This window comes from Ascidia mentula, chromosome 5 (genome assembly GCF_947561715.1).
Source record: "Ascidia mentula chromosome 5, kaAscMent1.1, whole genome shotgun sequence".
Lineage (NCBI taxonomy): Eukaryota > Metazoa > Chordata > Ascidiacea > Phlebobranchia > Ascidiidae > Ascidia > Ascidia mentula.
Window position 1 is genome coordinate 19778292 of NC_138570.1, and position 15879 is coordinate 19794170.

Genomic DNA, 15879 nt, shown 5'->3' on the forward strand with positions numbered 1-15879 from the left:
TTCTGTGGAATTTGTTTTTACTCTGTTGTGACGTAACACTAGTTAAATTCGTCGGCGTCACGTGCGTGTATAGGTTGCAATTTGTAAAGAAACTAGTTTTTTCTTCAAATGTAATAAACCATTGCACGTTTTAAAGGAAATAAAACTAATTTTTTTTATCCATAAATGCTTGCCCATGAAGTGTTAATACAAGTTTAATGCATGTTGAATGTGACTTTTTAACTAGTACGTTGGTTTTTGAATTGTGATGAGTTTGCCTGGAACACAATTTTTATGCCTCTTTGAAGCTTGTGTATATTTTTAAAACGGTGTTCAAATAAATAGTAGTACAATTGCCAATATGGAAAACATCGTCTCTGTATGCATGAGGATGGTCTTGTTCAGTCTGCTGCTGCTATTAAGTGGAAACATTCCAATGGCATCTGCTTTCGATGTTGGTGATGGACTTGCCCTCACACTTGGCCTTATTCTTTCAATATGTGGATTAATGGCTTGCATTGGAGCTTATTCGAGAAGGAAATTACCTCATTCCTAGTTGAACTGTTTTAATTATCTCAAATGCGCCTACACATGATTCTTGGAACGCATTTTTGTGAAGTTACTGAATGTTTATTAATATTCTGAGACAGAGGTACATTCACAAATAATCTCAATGAAAAAAACACTGTTGACGTAATAGACATGTAGGTAAAAAAAAATGTGATTTTATGGCAATGTTTTCATTTTAATAATAAAGATAAACAAAATAATTGTAAGATGTATATGTGTCCATGCTCACATAAAATATAGATAAATACAGTGTATTGTGTTGATAGGAAAAACTATGTTTCACATACAAAACCACAAGATGATACATTTGATGACAAAAATAGTTTTGCTGATTTTAAGAATCCCACTTAAAAGATTGACCAATCATTGCAAACAATTCTTCATTGTATGGCTTGTAATATGTCCAAATGAGTTGTCGTTGTGCTTTAGTTATCTGTGCAATATTTCGTAAAAATTTTTAAGATTTGTGGTAGTTTGTAAAACACACATGTAATTATTATCAATGATATTTAATAAAAGTCAGAAAGTTCCACATGGGTGAAGTACATGCAAAAACATGTGGTTGGTAATTTGTGTGCACAGAAATATATGTTTTGCAAAGAAAACCTCTATATGTTTTGCTTATAAGTGAAAACAACATCAATTTCTAGTAGTTTATTCTCTTAAGAAATTGTGCTGCTTAGACAAGAGAAATAGCACATGATTAGAAAAGTAAATAAAAACCCTTAATTGCACTGCATGGCAAAAACTTAAAAATTTATTTTTCCAATATTTACGGTTTAAATTTAAGAATGAAGTATACAAATAAATGCAATGCAGTAAATAATTTTATTACTACTTACGATTGGTGGAGTTCTGCCTTTTTCAGACCCCAAACAAGTTGGATATCCTTGTTTAAGCCAACAGTGGAATCCCCTTGTATGATTGTAGTAAACATTTCCATTGTTAAAGAACGGGGAAATATTCAGAAAAGTTTCAACATTTTTCAACGAGGTCACAGGGTCTGTGGTATTACATGAGTAACATATATTCAACGAAGCAATGTTGTGCTCTTTAATAAATATTCATGCTAAATAAGGATATACACACAGTATCATACATATACCTGCAATTTCTGTTGCTGCCAGGCATATTGCAATTTTAAAATACATATACCTCTACCAGGACCAGAAAATTCTTTTGTACGTTATAAACATGCACAAAGACGATTGCTTTGCAGAATTTACAGAAAAGTGTTCACAAACAAATATTCAATGTGTTAAAATAAAACAAACGCAGGCCTCTTTCACCTCGAATAAACTTGCTTCCATCGAGAAACAAGAATTGACTTCTTGGGAAATACTTAAACCACTCCTTTAAATGAACAGAATATTTTCCAACAGTTACAGGCGTTCTTTTTCTGATGGTTACATTATCTTTGTCAAACACCCACTGTGGAAATTGTGGATAAGGAGGGAGATTGTATGAAGCTCTTCTGCTCTGAACCTGGAACAAAAGTAATTTTCCCAAAAATTTAATTTGCAGTTGTTTATGACATAAAAATCTCGAAGTAAAGCAGATGTAAACATTTAAAAATACATTTATTGGAATTCAAAAAGAGTTTTCGAGTGATTGTGCAATAAATACCTGGGTGTAATCACTTAGCAATCTGTCCACTGGATTTCTTAGAATTGCAATCAGTTTAATGTTTGGGTTGAATGCAAAGAGTCTTTTGGGGGCGATTGTCGAGAATATGTAAGATGGTGTTTTTTCAATCACTATTTCATCATCGTTCTCTGAACAAGGCATTTGACTCTTGTACCTGACAAAATGGAAAGCATAAAAACCTAGGCATATATACATATATGAAGGTACTATATAAAAATTTTATCAAAAGAACCATGTTTCAAATTTACGGAGTTACCAATGATTTCCTAAGAAATAAGAATCGTCTTTATCAAAAAAATGTCCCTCATTCTGCAAGGCATTAATTCTGGGATGAGATGACAAAATTTGCAACAGGGCTCTTGTCCCACTTTTCTTTGCACCAAATATTATGGCGGATGGAAAATGAACATTTTTTAGTGATTCTGCAACTTCTTGTGGAACACAAGGTCCGTCTGTTAAAATGTAACATTTGCAACTTCAACTTGCAAAAACCCAAATTCAAATCAAATCATGTATACATTGTGCAAAAATTAACAGACAAACAATACACAAATGAATAGTATGGGCACCGATAAAACCATGAAGAAAATTAAGTTAGGTGCCCAAATTAGCAACTTGACTGCTGCTGCTTCAGAATAAGTGATCAAACATCAAGCTTATCAATAAGTGACTATACAATAAAGACAAATAAATTTTGGTTTTTGCAATTAAAGCTGTTACTCATTTTTTTAGCAAAAGGAAAGGAATATTTTGTCATTACTATTTGCAGCGGACCTGTGAAACAAAAATTGTTCTGGGGAACCTCCGATGGCAACGGATTTTCAACAAATACCAAATTTTGTTCCCACAATAAAGAGAAGGCATTCCATGATAACCACAGAAGAAAACCAAAACCTATCAAGATATCACCAGAGTGGTGAATTTTGTTAGAAAAGGCACGTTTTGTAGCCATTAAAGCACCAAAATGTTACAAAATAAACTTTGCCTATTAAGAATATAAGACATTAAACTTCAGTTTGCTTGAGCTTTCAGATGTTTCTGTCAGTGTTTTCACTGAAAACTAAAACTTAAATACCACATCTTTAGCTTTGATTACAAACAGAGGGAAACAGATGTATTTTGACCAATCCAGATCCAAGAACAACAGAGCAGCTCAGGGTTTTATACAAAAACATTTGATTTCCCAACAACTAAATCAGTAAAATGTATTATTACCAGAAAATATACAGATATAGACTTCATCTAAACAAAATTGCATAGAAATGGTAAAAAAACACAAATTGACACTTTCATCTTGGCATGATATTGTATTTGGTGCGACTGACACAAACAACGAAGGACAAGCACATTAACGTTCCACACTCACAGATTGAGTCTAAAATCGTGTAATTGTTCCTTATTGGAAAGAAACTACTTATCATTTCAAAACTGAAGAATGAACATATAACAAGAAAACAAATCATATGCTTTTAGCATTTTATCCAAAAAACTTTTGTCCTCAACACTTCCCTCATGTTAAACCTTCTGGAGTATTTTGTTTTAGTTCAATCAGTTGTAGACAAAGTTGAATCGACTGAGCAGCTGTGGCAGACTGGATATGACTGGACCATAGCCAGTTGCATTGTCATATAGTTCAAACAGTGGTGCTGCAACCAGTTTATAGTTTCGTGGAACAGCAAACAGTGCCTTCTCACCCAATTGGACAAGAAAGAGCTTTTTGTGCTCTTTTGGCTTGGTTATGTGTGCAGGAATGTAAGGGTATAACGGTGGCTCAAAGTTGGGCCTCCACCAGTTTCCAATGCAATCTTCAATAACCCAATCCTGTTGTACTCCATCTTGCCTTCCCAATGTCTCAGTCATGAGGCGTTTTAATCCTTCAATTTCACCTTCAGAGTCCTGCAATTCACCTCCAGGCAGTTTAAAGAATGTATTTCCAAGCTGCAAAAGCAGGACATGAGGCAAACCATGTTCATGCACAATAAGGACTCCTTCCACAGACCTACGCTGCCCCCCTGTGTCAAATTCCTCCCGCATGCGTTGGAAGCGAGCCTGGACAGTTTGATCTTTCTCAAACAAAGGTTCCTTCGTTCCAAAGGTGTAGTTGGTCAGTGGGTACAAACTAATGGGTCGTTCTACAAGTGATGTTGGTATGGCATTGTCTTCTTTGCCGTCATTGGAGTTGGAATATTTGTATTTCGGCCATCCTGTTCCGCCGCCGCTTGGTCGCCGGTTTGACATTTTTGTTTAACTCAGAAACTCACAAACGGCTAAATAATTGACAAAAAGACGAATAATGCATTACATTATAACGGTAGACACAAAATACACTTAAAACAGCTCACACATACACCAATTATCAAATATGCAATAAAACAAAACACGAAAAGAAGCAAATGTTTTTTACAAAGCTAAACATTCCACAAATGGCGCCGAAGGCGAAGCACGTTTTCACGCATAAATGATTTTAAACATAGAAATGTTTTTATTGCCAATCACTTCTGATTAATTTTCAGTTTTTGTAACTACTATTATGGCCGTTATTGATTTATCTATTTTTGTCAATCCTGCTACGATTTTTGTGACTAGTAGTAACCTGTGTGCTCACATCAGACTTCTTCGTCCTTGTTTATTATAGATTGGTATCTCGATACAGAGGGTGCTGTTATTGGTAGCTACGACAATCTCTTTCCAATTCTTTCGACAGCGCTGAATAAATTTGATATTAGCAATAAAAAATAGCAACAATATGTAATCCATGGTTTACCCAAACAGGTCTTGGCATAAAACCATGGCGTATATCCAGGGGGAGGGGGGAGGGTGCGAGGGGTCCGGACCCCCCCTTTTGTGAAATATTTTGGTCTGTTTTTATAGCTAAACAAACGCCACTGTATTTTTTTGGCAAAATCCGCGTAAAAACCAGAAATTTCTTTGACATTAACCTGAAAACCGCATCGTGCTTGCATTCGCCATTGTTTCCGAACAGGGAGCATTGTTACCGAACAGTTGGCATTGTTACCAAACAAAGGTCATTTTTCGTCAGTCTTAAGGATGAAACGTCGTTTTTCAGTGGCCACGTTGTAATGACAAGCGGTTTACTTGCGTGAAAGTCAATTAGTTTAGTTGTTGAACTTTGAAAGCAGTATAAAACTACGGCGCAAGCACTATACGACAAAACCTCGCATCGTCACACAATTGCGCAAGCCAGAAAGACACCGTTTGTATGACGATTGGAGCGAACAACCGGCGTTCGTATTTTCCGATTCTCGCCCACAATTAACCTTAGTTTATTCCTGAAAATCGGGGAATTCCCTAAAAAAATTAGACCCTCCTTTAAAAATTCCTGGATACCCTGCATAAAACTATTAGATCATGATTTCTTCAACATATTTTATGGCAAACTGCTTTGTTTGGGTGGAACGTGAAGCACTTGATATTGGATACCAGATGTTCTATAAGACGGCACAACCAGTCAATTACTGTTGATGTCATGTTTGATTTTTGCATGATGTACTATTTCATTTTGAAGCAAATGGTAAAACACTTTGTTTAATGATGTGCATTCCAAACACATGGTACTATTTTAATTGCTTGTAACAGTACAAATGTCAACTTAGCAGGAAATTACACTGACATGGTTAACAGCAACATTGAAATACAACTTTGCAAAGTTTATAAAGCTTTGTTTCCAAATCATGTTCGAATAAAATACTTCATATTTTGTTCATAACCTCATTGGAAGAGACAAACATGCAATAGATTTGTGATGCAAGCATATTTTTTGTACTGCTCAGGCAACAATTAACATTAACTGACTTCACCAAAATTGCCATGACCGGTTTCCTTGGCATGGTGCTGTGCCTCCTTTTGTCCTGTCAGTAATTTGTTGCAAGTCAAACACCTCAAAGTGAAGCTACCAACATCTGTGTATTGCCTTGCTTTGTGCGCAATCTCTGCAACTTTTAAAGCCTGGACCAACACCAAGTCATCAGTTTTGGGAAAAATAGTTTGTTGAGGCAAGCTAGATGTTTGCGGGTCCATGTACATAGGATCATAATGGATACCATCATATAAGAGGAAGATCCGCAATGCATAGTTTTCCTCCTGTCCATAGTTGTCAACACGGAGCGTTTGAATATCAACAGCAGCAATCTCAACTTGATAAATTTCAGAGAGTATGGCCAACTCAATACCACCACCCCATGATGTATCACACTGGATCCAAACACTATAATCTTCAGTGCTTTTGCCTAAAAAAGCTTTGCTATATTTTTCAGGGTTCATTCGCACAACATTTGCTATCTCAGAGCGATATCGCTTCGCTATTGAATAGTCAGCTTCAGTTAAATGTCCATTAAGAGCAAAATAGACACTGTAAAACAAACAGGAATTGTCTGCGGGCACTTCTTTTCTTCTCATTATAGGTTCCAATGTCTTGGCTTCCGTTTTTTGCAATCTGTGGTTTGTATCAACAACTGTAAAAGTGTCACCACTTTGCACTTGTGCGTCTGACAGAGTTCTTAAATTGTCGCTTAGATCTATCTGCTTTGGTGGGTAGCCAGTCAGTATCTTTTGTGAACATGGTTCAACCCCTGACACGGCTTTTATCGCATCTTTAAGTTCGGCCAAGGTAGAAGTTGATAGCAGCTTAGCTTTTAACTGGTGGGTCCCAGAACTAGTTTTACATCTTAAACGAAGTGTCGCCATTGTTCTGATATACTTGCTTAATTAACTGTGAATTTGTTATCTGACACAGAACATCATTTCATAACATAAACAATTCCTTGTCAACGAACAACGGTTACTCTTCGTTTGTAGCTTCTTCAATCAGTTCATTGTTTCTTATCCCTTAGTATGACATCACAATGTTATTGTGATACGCAGATTTTTGTGGGTTTACATTTCGCGCATCCATCATAGAAACAATAAAATCCCATCATCGCAATGTAATTACAAGACAATTTTAGATTGGAGGTGTTTACGGTCACGTTGTGCAATGCTCTGTAGCTGGCAGTGTTACAAGCGCCAATTAAACGAAAGCGTGTAAAAGTTTGTTGATGGGGGAATCTGACAATGATGCCGGTCTAGAGTTGAGTGGGGCAAAACACGATGTATGGCTTGTTAAAGTTCCAAAATACCTTGCTACCAAATGGTTGAACGTGCCAGATGGATGCCCAGTTGGAAAACTGCGGATTACCAAGTACACACATTTTATGTTTTATAAGTAATGAATGTTTTTTGTCATAATCATTGTGGTTTTGTAAAAGTTTGTGAAATTGAATTTGTGTAGCATTGACACATTGGAGGGTAGGACAATCTATTTCGTGCTTTTGTTTTCACAGAAATGCTGGTAGAACTGAGGTAATGTATTCGATGAACCCAAATCTCAGAGATCCAAATGCAACATCTGCAGAAGTGAATTTGTCCACTGACCATAGATTCGCTTTGCAGGGTTCCGGAGGTCAATGTCTCTCTGTTTTCTCAACAATAAACACCTCCAACCCAAAAGGTTGGTAGCTGTTGATCGTGCTGGGAACTAATTGCATGCAAAAATGCGCAGTTTTAAACATTTTAGCTATTTATTGTGGTGTTGTTTGTGTTGTATGAGAGTGATGAATTGATCCTTTGCTTAAGTTTCCAATCTTCTTTTCCTTGTATCAAAACTATTTTCCTTTTTTACCCTTGTTTAAAAGGCAAGTTTGTTTCTTGTGTTAATTTTAAGTGTGTGTGAAGATGAATTTTATTGTTATTCAAGTTCATGTACCCCCAAAAATGGCATTGTTTTTATTCATTTACTGTGCATGTACTTGTCGATATGTATTTCTTACTGTAAACACTGCCCTTAATTGTAAGTTTTTTTCCAGTTGGAGATAAGCGTTGCATGGAAGGAAGAGTTGTCCAGAAAGTTGATTGTCGTCCCGTTGTAAGTCGTAACTACATGCAGTTGAAGAAAGCTCAGATGATCGAAGCAAGTCGGCCGAAGCGAATAACGAAACAACTCAGTTCTGCTGTTACAAGTTACAAACCTGTAAATATCACAAAGGAAGAGGTCAGTTGGTTTATTGGGGGTAAAGTTTAATAATTATTTGCTATAATTAATTTTTTCTGTACAGCTTTAGGAGACTCCTATTTTATTAAAACTGTTTCAAGGATAAATACCAAGTTAAAAATTGTGTTTTTTTTTTTCAATTAAATTATTTACAAAATCCAATTGGCATATTTGCCTATTTTGTTACAGCATCTTTTTGCTTGGTAGTAATTGATGTTTCATCAATTGGTTAATGGTCACAACGACTTTTACTTTTAAAATCATAATTTGTAGCAAAACTTTTTCAATTGCAGCAAGAATACAAAAATAATAAGAAGAAAGCAGATAAAAATGTTCGGATGGAAAAGGATGAATTGCAATCTCAACTGTTTAAAGCTTTTGAAAAACATCAATATTACAATATCAAGGATTTAAAAGACATCACACAGCAACCTATGGTCAGTTACATGCCAAGTTGCATTGTGAAATGTTATGTAAAATTTTTTATTCATTTATATATTTATGTCAGGTTTGTTCACTTTTTAATATAATTATAGGGAATTATGCTCAAAATTGACAAAAAATATAAGCTTGTTTTTATGATATTCATGAAATGTCACACTCTTGTGACAAACATGCTTATTCTTGTAGAATAATTCCGTGAATATTCCTTTTCAGTCTTTTTTGAAAGACACTTTAAAAGAGATTGGACTTTACAACAACCACAGTGGACATCGACATATGTGGGAATTAAGACCAGAATATCGGCATCACTCACAATCTGAAACATCACAGAAAATCAAAAGTGAACCTGGCACATCACGATGAGGATGGTGATGGATTAAATACTTTTCACGCTCTCACAATTGCAGAAACGTTTTTGGACAACAAAGTTCAGGGTCAAGCAGAACATTCCACACAACCTTTGCCAATTCCTCTGTTGGAAGTTTGGATGTGTGTGGACCTGAGGAATAGGAGTGTCACGCTGCATTTTGCTTTATTGTGACACATTTTAAATGGGAAACTATTTTGGTTGAACTGTCAACGTTTACCGACGTATCGTATGTTCCCATGCAGTCCCTTCCCAACTTTGTTACATTGTTTACTGAATTTTCTATTTTGCATTATTGTATTTTGGAGTCGCATTGTGTCTTTTTAATAGGATGTAAATTTTCCCCCTTTCAACTACACTCACCTTTAAACGAAAGTTAGGAAATCTTTATTTAAGAATGTCTCTTCATTTACAGATATAGGTTTTGTTTCATCTGACTTAAGAAATGGAATCTGATAATATTCTGAAACTTCTTCAAAGTGATCGAAAACTTGATCGGGACAAAGGGGTCGTTTTGCTGAAATCGCATTTAAATGAGGTTGATTTGGAAGAGGTTAAAAGTCAACTCAAGAAGTTCTGTGATGGCTTAAAAGCGAGTGAATCTTCCACCAAGTGGGAAATTGTGCATGGTTGCTTGCTCGGAGTAAAATCAGTTGTGAATGGGGTGAACGAAGGCAAGGTGGAGAAGAGCTTGTTTCAGGAAGAAATTCTGGAGTTTTTAAACCATTTTTCTCTGGATTTACTTTCGCACAAGGAGGTGAGAGTAAGAAATGAATCGGGGCAACTTTTGGGCCGCCTTTGTGCGATGCAAGGATGTTCCATTTACCAAAAAAGTAGTGAAAAGGTTCTTGCACTTTTGCGTTCAGACCTTGAAAGACACATTGAAGCTGACTCGGATAACCACAATAACCGTGCTATTGCCGCTCAATCTGCCTCCACTATATTCCATGAATCTGCTGGGTGGAGACATCTTGAAACGACGATGAAATGTCTCCAGTTTATGATCGAAGGTTGCGGAAAATCCTTCAATGACTTTGTCGATCAGAACCTTCTAGATCTCCTCTTCTCATCTCTTCTCCACACAAACCGATTCGTGAGGGAAACTGGGTTTAATGTGTGTGCAGCGATAGTCAAGTGTGGTCAAACTGATGGCCAGTCTATCAATAACTCAATACTGAAGTATGGGAGACAGTTCTGCACCCATCTTGCTCGTGGGCTTGCAGATAATTGGTCTCAAGTGCGACTTGCATCATCTGTCGCTTGCAGAAACTTCCTCATGTCTCTGGATCGTGACAAACGCTCTGAATTCTTCTCGGATTTGGTTCCTCGTCTTTGTCTCAATCGGTATTATATCGCTGAAGGCGTTCGCATTTATTCCCAAGAAACATGGAAAATGGTATCAGAGGGTCATGGCAAGGAGCTGGTCGAGGAAAACATTACCTCTGTGGCTTCCTACTATATAGAAGCAACAAAAGCTGACAACCACGCTGTTAGGGAAGCAGCGTGTGCCTGCATTTCAGAGCTTGCAACAAAGGTCAAGTCTGATGCTGTTAGACCTCATGTGTCAGGTTTGCTTGAAGCTTTACTGGAATGTTTTCAAGATGATAGTTGGCCAGTGAGGGATGCTGCCTGCGTGGCATGTGGCAACTTCATTTTAAGTTATGCGGATGTTGCTAAAGGTAAACGTGAGTTGTTGTATGGACTGTTTCTGGGCAATCTCCAAGATCCCATAGCTTCTGTGAGACAAGGTGCTGGTTTGGCTCTTGCAAAGTATGCAAAGGTATATCATGAAGATTGTTTGGACGTTATTTTGGATGAAATTAAAACAGGATTAAAAGGAGTCGAAAATCAAAGTTCGTCCACCGATAAATCTATTGGTTATGACAAAAAACCTGCTCAATTCGGAGTCGTGAAAGATCTTCATTCACAGGAAGATCCGAAACACACTGATCAGCAGATGTACTCATGTGGGTCATTGGCACCGAAAATGGGCCGCGGAAATCGCAGTGGATGTATGGATGCCCAGTTTCAAAGACCGTCGGAACCTTGGGAGCGTTCTGATGGCTGCATTTATCTCATCACAGAAATAGCAGCTGATTTTCCTGAAAAAGCTTCAAGCCTTTTACCCTGTGTTGTCAAATGCTTGTCCCACAAGCATTACAGTCAACATCTAGTGTTACTTGAAACATTTTGTAAACAGCTTCCAGTCCTTGCCACAAGACTCGGCAAGAGGACTTTCAAATCTCACATTGAGACGTTCATTGATCCAATATTCTACGCTCTATCGTGTGACGTCGCACTCACTGTTGCATCTGCGGAGGAATGCCTTAAAAAGCTCGCAAAATTTCTTGGTGAGAATATACTGAAAGGAAGGATTGAAAACTACAGTCCAATGTATGTGGATGATTATTGTCGAGTTGTGAAGCAGTTGCCTTTTCCAAGCGGTTCACCACGGATTGGAATGGACAGACCTTTTCGCTTTGGTCTTGTGTAAAAATTATCTCTGTGTTAGTGGACCAACTTTGCTGGCATTAATAATCACAACATGCAAGTTTAATCCAGTATCATGAATTAAATATATAACTTCAGCTGTTATTAAATGGACCAAAGTAAATCAAGTTTTGTATTCACAATATGTAAAAAATGTTTGTTTTTTCTAATGCTGTGAAAAAGGTCAGAAAATACATTGATGTAGAAGTGACAGAAGTTTAGTTACACTGTTTGTGAATTGGATTGTAACTACATTTAACAAAACTCAAATTGTGTGTTCAACATCTGTAAACTTTAATTACAACAAAAGTTCAATGAATCATCATCTGCTTAACATTGCTGTTTTTTACTGTGTATTTGTGTAGCGAGTGAAATGACGGCTCAACAATTGTTTTTCCAATTCTTAGGGAGTAGAATTTAGATTTTACATAAAAATTGTGAAAATGTCTTCAAGTTCTGACGAGGATGAGGATCACAAGTTGTACAAGTAAGTTTGACTCGCTGTAACTTCGTTGTTTGTTTAAAACAGGAGCTTAAATAAGGAAAAACTGAAACACCAATTATATACCATTAAGTTGCAAGCCATAATTTGTTGGTGTAATATTGTTTAGCTTTTTGAACACACCCTTTTTTACACACAAGAACCGGTAAGCACTTGGAAAGCCACAAAACAATAGTTGGGTGCAAAGGATAGTAAATTATACAAAAGAAAACGTGAAAGCACTGAACATACTGTGAATGAACACATGCCATTTACCAACCCAGGATGGAATGACAAATTGCATCCAGGTTTAAATATTGCTTTAAATTGCTTTGAAGAGATCGAACTGAATGGAACGACGTGAAACCAATTCCGCAAGACGACGGGCCATCACCTGTAGTTCAAATTGCTTACAGCGAGAAGTGTAGGTGGTTCCTCACAAATAAGTTTATTAAAACTAGTGACATGTTTATTATGTGCATTTACTATTAAAATATATCTAAACTTTTTGTCATGCAATTTCAAATCCAAACATATTAATTTATAAAATAAAATTTGAAAAGTTGGTTTATATAACAATTAACAGCTGCATGTTTGTTACAAGTGTGGCAAAAGGTTTAAGAAAGGCCTTTAATGATCAAACCATGAACTAAAACGTCTACTCCCGTTAGCAATTTACTACAATAAAGCTGTTTGTACAACAGTACTTCAGGCCTCAAACAATGACTGTTAATTGTATTTTTAGTCAAGGACACATTTGATTATTTCCGTGCTGTAATGACACTCAATGAAAAAAGTGATCGAGCTCTTGAATTGACCCAAAGTGCAATAAATCTAAACGCTGCAAATTACACTGTTTGGCAATACAGGTATATATGTCTTATTCACGTATATGTACTCAACATACTATTTACTTGTGAAACGCTGTATCAATAGAGATGCAGACAGTAAACACTGTTAGGACCTGTAAGGTTTCAACAGAACGACTGGTGACTGTAGCACGGGGCTAGCAAATAAGCTAGTCAGGTACAGATTATTCCACTATGTGCTACTTTTCAATCAAAGTTAAAATCTGTTTTGACCCAAACTCGGTCCCAGACAGCAAACTAAGTACCAGAGTCAACAGCTACACTGATGATACCTTACAGGTCGAAACAATGTGTGTACAACTGCCTGCAACTCACTGAACAATTACCATTTTTATGCATCAATCTATTATGTTAAAAAATCAAGCAAAGTTATAACAAAATTGTAATTTAAGTGTTGGAAATTCTTTATCTTTTATGTGTCTGATTGTTGAACTGCATTATTTGTCGCTTACGTAAAAGATATGTTGTAGGCGCGACATCTTAAAAACATTGAAGAAAGATGTTCGCGATGAAATGAAGTTTCTAACGAAGATTATCGTTGAGCAACAGAAAAACTACCAGGTGTCTGTCAGGTTTTATTTTAATCTTTTTTTAAATGCTAAAACCAAACAATTTATCATTGGTACTTCAAAGGTTTGGCACCACAGGCGAGCCCTGGTTGAATGGAGCCAGGACTTCTCAGAGGAACTTGATTTTACTGCTGACATAATTTCACGTGACCAAAAAAATTACCATGCTTGGCAGCACAGGCAGTGGGTGATCAAGGTAAGGTTTTTGGCAAAAAATTCCTCAAAAAGTTTTTTGTAATGGACAGTATCAAAGAAGCTATAACGTAATACTGTTTGATATATGATGCACAATACACAGCCTGCCAGAATACCTTGGTTTATTTCATCTAGTTAGCTTTGTATTACACTTATACGTAGAAAAATTGAAGGAGGTGCCTTGTAAATCACACTGAATGGAGTTTTTAATGTTTTGATTTCAAAACAAGGAATACTTCCGTCCGGCAGATTAATTGCTTTAATAAAGCACATTTTGAAGATTCAACCAAACTATTCCCTCTCTCCAAACTTGTGTTTCACTAAAATTATATTTCTATGATCAACTTATGTTGTTTTCATTGTCAGGAGTTCGAACAATGGGAGGGTGAATTGAAATTTATCGACTCGCTGCTTGAACAGGATGTGAGAAATAATTCAGCGTGGAACGAGCGATATTTTGTGATCGAACACACCACAGGATTCACAGATGAAGTTGTCGAACAGGAAATAGAGTAAGTTTGAAAAGAAGTTCTTCTTTTGTAGGAGACGAGCCACTCATGCGAATAAATGGCAGCAAAACAGTTCAAAGTTTATGAATGGGAATTAAGTGTTTTTATATTTTGCCAAGTGACTGTTTGTCCATTCCTTGGTTGACCCGGTAATTCTATTTGACCAACACACTAACTTAGTGTATGAATATTTTTCTGCTGAACGAAGATAATATTATCTTAATTTCAGGTACACGGTCAAGAAAATTAACATGGCAACAAAGAATGAAAGTGCATGGAGTTACCTCAGAGGGTGGGTTCATATTGACGTTAATTATTGCATTAGGAATATAACATACGGTTTTCATAACTTATTTCAACAATATAACCTACATAGCAGAAGTAAAATTAATTTTTGGGAAAGCACCAAATTGAAAAAAATTTGAGTTTGTTCAAAAAACAAATAAAGAACAGGGGGGATATGAAAATACAGCCATGAAAACTGAAGCAAAAGTTATTTTGGCAAATGTTTTGGTTGTTTCTCAAACATTCTTAATGCACTAAAATTAATGAAGCAATTTAAATAGTTTTGAAAAAAACTCAAAACATTTCCTGAAATTAATTCACTATTGTTAATTTTTAAAAACTATGATATTGACAGTATATTGCAAGACAAGGGATTGACTTGGAGTAAATCTCTTCGTGAGAAGATTCACTCATGGAGAGATGAGGGATTGCGATCTCCTCATCCTGCTGCTTTCCTCCTCGATATGTTGGATGAGGATCTCGAGAAGAAACAGTGCGACGTTGCGAAAACTATGGAGAAAGTTAGAGGGGTTAGTGCCATTAAATATCCCAATCATATATTCTAATTGGTTAACATTCCCATTTGCATCTGTATATTCTTTTGTATGATACCTGGAACAAGTTTCTATTACAAATGTGATTTAAATAAAGCAGTTTTTTAATCTTTTGAAGAACATTTCACAAGTAAAATGATGGACAGTAAGCAGTTAAACTTGAATATCTGTCTGTTGCTAATTCCATTTCAACCAGTTGTTGTACCTACGTAATTTAACTCAAACAAAACAATCTTTCAAACCCAGTAAATGGTTGAAATAGTTAGGTGGTATCTTGCAACCAATTGAGTGCAAAATATTAAATCCATTTTTCTTTTTGAACATTTACTGTCCATAAAAATGTTATTACTTGTACATACATTACATAAGCAACATTTTCACAAAGATGGAAAAGTATCATACAATAATATCATGGTAATATTTGGGCTAAGTACAAACATTTTCAATTTAGTTGTAACCATCCATCATTATTATTCAGCTGTGTAAAGAGCTTGCTGAAGACACCGACACGATTAGAAGAAAATATTGGAATTTTGTTCTTCAACGAATGGCCAAAGAATATGAAGCCAGTTGAAATCCAATTAGACATTTGAATTGACAATTTATCGTGGTCGCTGCATCAAAATAATTGGGATTACCACCAGATGGAGCTGTTGAGAGTTTTCCAATATCTTGTGTCGGTTTTAACAACATTGCTGCTCTTTCCCAATAAACTCCGCCCTTGTTCTAAATATATTTTTTGTCTGTAGTTGTACTTGTGGAGTGAGGGCACTTAATAATTCTAAGTAACTTTTTTTTATTTCGGAATCCATCATAACCATAGCTGGGAAATTTGCTTTCTTATCTTTGGGCTTGTGTACTTCCAACAACCGGG

General features: G+C 36.2%; 6 protein-coding genes across 6 annotated transcripts; 3 read left to right on the forward strand and 3 right to left on the reverse strand.

The window, feature by feature from the left end:
- Positions 1 to 536: 536 nt before the first annotated feature.
- LOC145901560 (heparan sulfate glucosamine 3-O-sulfotransferase 1-like) lies at positions 537 to 3299 on the reverse strand. The gene is made up of 6 exons (XM_082989287.1): positions 2971 to 3299; positions 2453 to 2648; positions 2176 to 2350; positions 1839 to 2034; positions 1392 to 1552; positions 537 to 982 (listed from the first exon to the last, which is right to left on the reverse strand). The coding sequence occupies exons 1-6, from the start codon at positions 3146 to 3148 to the stop codon at positions 884 to 886; spliced, it is 1005 nt and encodes a 334-aa protein (XP_082845413.1). The 5' UTR covers positions 3149 to 3299; the 3' UTR covers positions 537 to 883.
- An 87-nt stretch (positions 3300 to 3386) lies between these two features.
- On the reverse strand, positions 3387 to 4617 carry LOC145901561 (cleavage and polyadenylation specificity factor subunit 5-like). The gene has a single exon (XM_082989288.1). The coding sequence runs from the start codon at positions 4432 to 4434 to the stop codon at positions 3745 to 3747; it is 690 nt and encodes a 229-aa protein (XP_082845414.1). The 5' UTR covers positions 4435 to 4617; the 3' UTR covers positions 3387 to 3744.
- A 1068-nt stretch (positions 4618 to 5685) lies between these two features.
- On the reverse strand, positions 5686 to 7066 carry LOC145903863 (ubiquitin thioesterase OTU1-like). Its single transcript, XM_082992040.1, has one exon. It carries the CDS (start codon positions 6898 to 6900, stop codon positions 6001 to 6003), a length of 900 nt encoding a protein of 299 aa, XP_082848166.1. The 5' UTR covers positions 6901 to 7066; the 3' UTR covers positions 5686 to 6000.
- A 100-nt stretch (positions 7067 to 7166) lies between these two features.
- On the forward strand, positions 7167 to 9469 carry LOC145903864 (general transcription factor IIF subunit 2-like). Its single transcript, XM_082992041.1, has 5 exons — positions 7167 to 7393; positions 7536 to 7702; positions 8058 to 8242; positions 8536 to 8679; positions 8900 to 9469. Exons 1-5 carry the CDS (start codon positions 7251 to 7253, stop codon positions 9047 to 9049), a joined length of 789 nt encoding a protein of 262 aa, XP_082848167.1. The 5' UTR covers positions 7167 to 7250; the 3' UTR covers positions 9050 to 9469.
- Positions 9469 to 11950, forward strand: LOC145903860 (uncharacterized). The gene has a single exon (XM_082992036.1). The coding sequence runs from the start codon at positions 9499 to 9501 to the stop codon at positions 11545 to 11547; it is 2049 nt and encodes a 682-aa protein (XP_082848162.1). The 5' UTR covers positions 9469 to 9498; the 3' UTR covers positions 11548 to 11950.
- LOC145903862 (protein farnesyltransferase/geranylgeranyltransferase type-1 subunit alpha-like) lies at positions 11889 to 15738 on the forward strand. The gene is made up of 9 exons (XM_082992039.1): positions 11889 to 12030; positions 12363 to 12448; positions 12770 to 12893; positions 13364 to 13454; positions 13527 to 13658; positions 14024 to 14169; positions 14396 to 14458; positions 14807 to 14981; positions 15484 to 15738. Exons 1-9 carry the CDS (start codon positions 11987 to 11989, stop codon positions 15577 to 15579), a joined length of 957 nt encoding a protein of 318 aa, XP_082848165.1. The 5' UTR covers positions 11889 to 11986; the 3' UTR covers positions 15580 to 15738.
- The last annotated feature ends 141 nt before the right edge of the window (positions 15739 to 15879 follow it).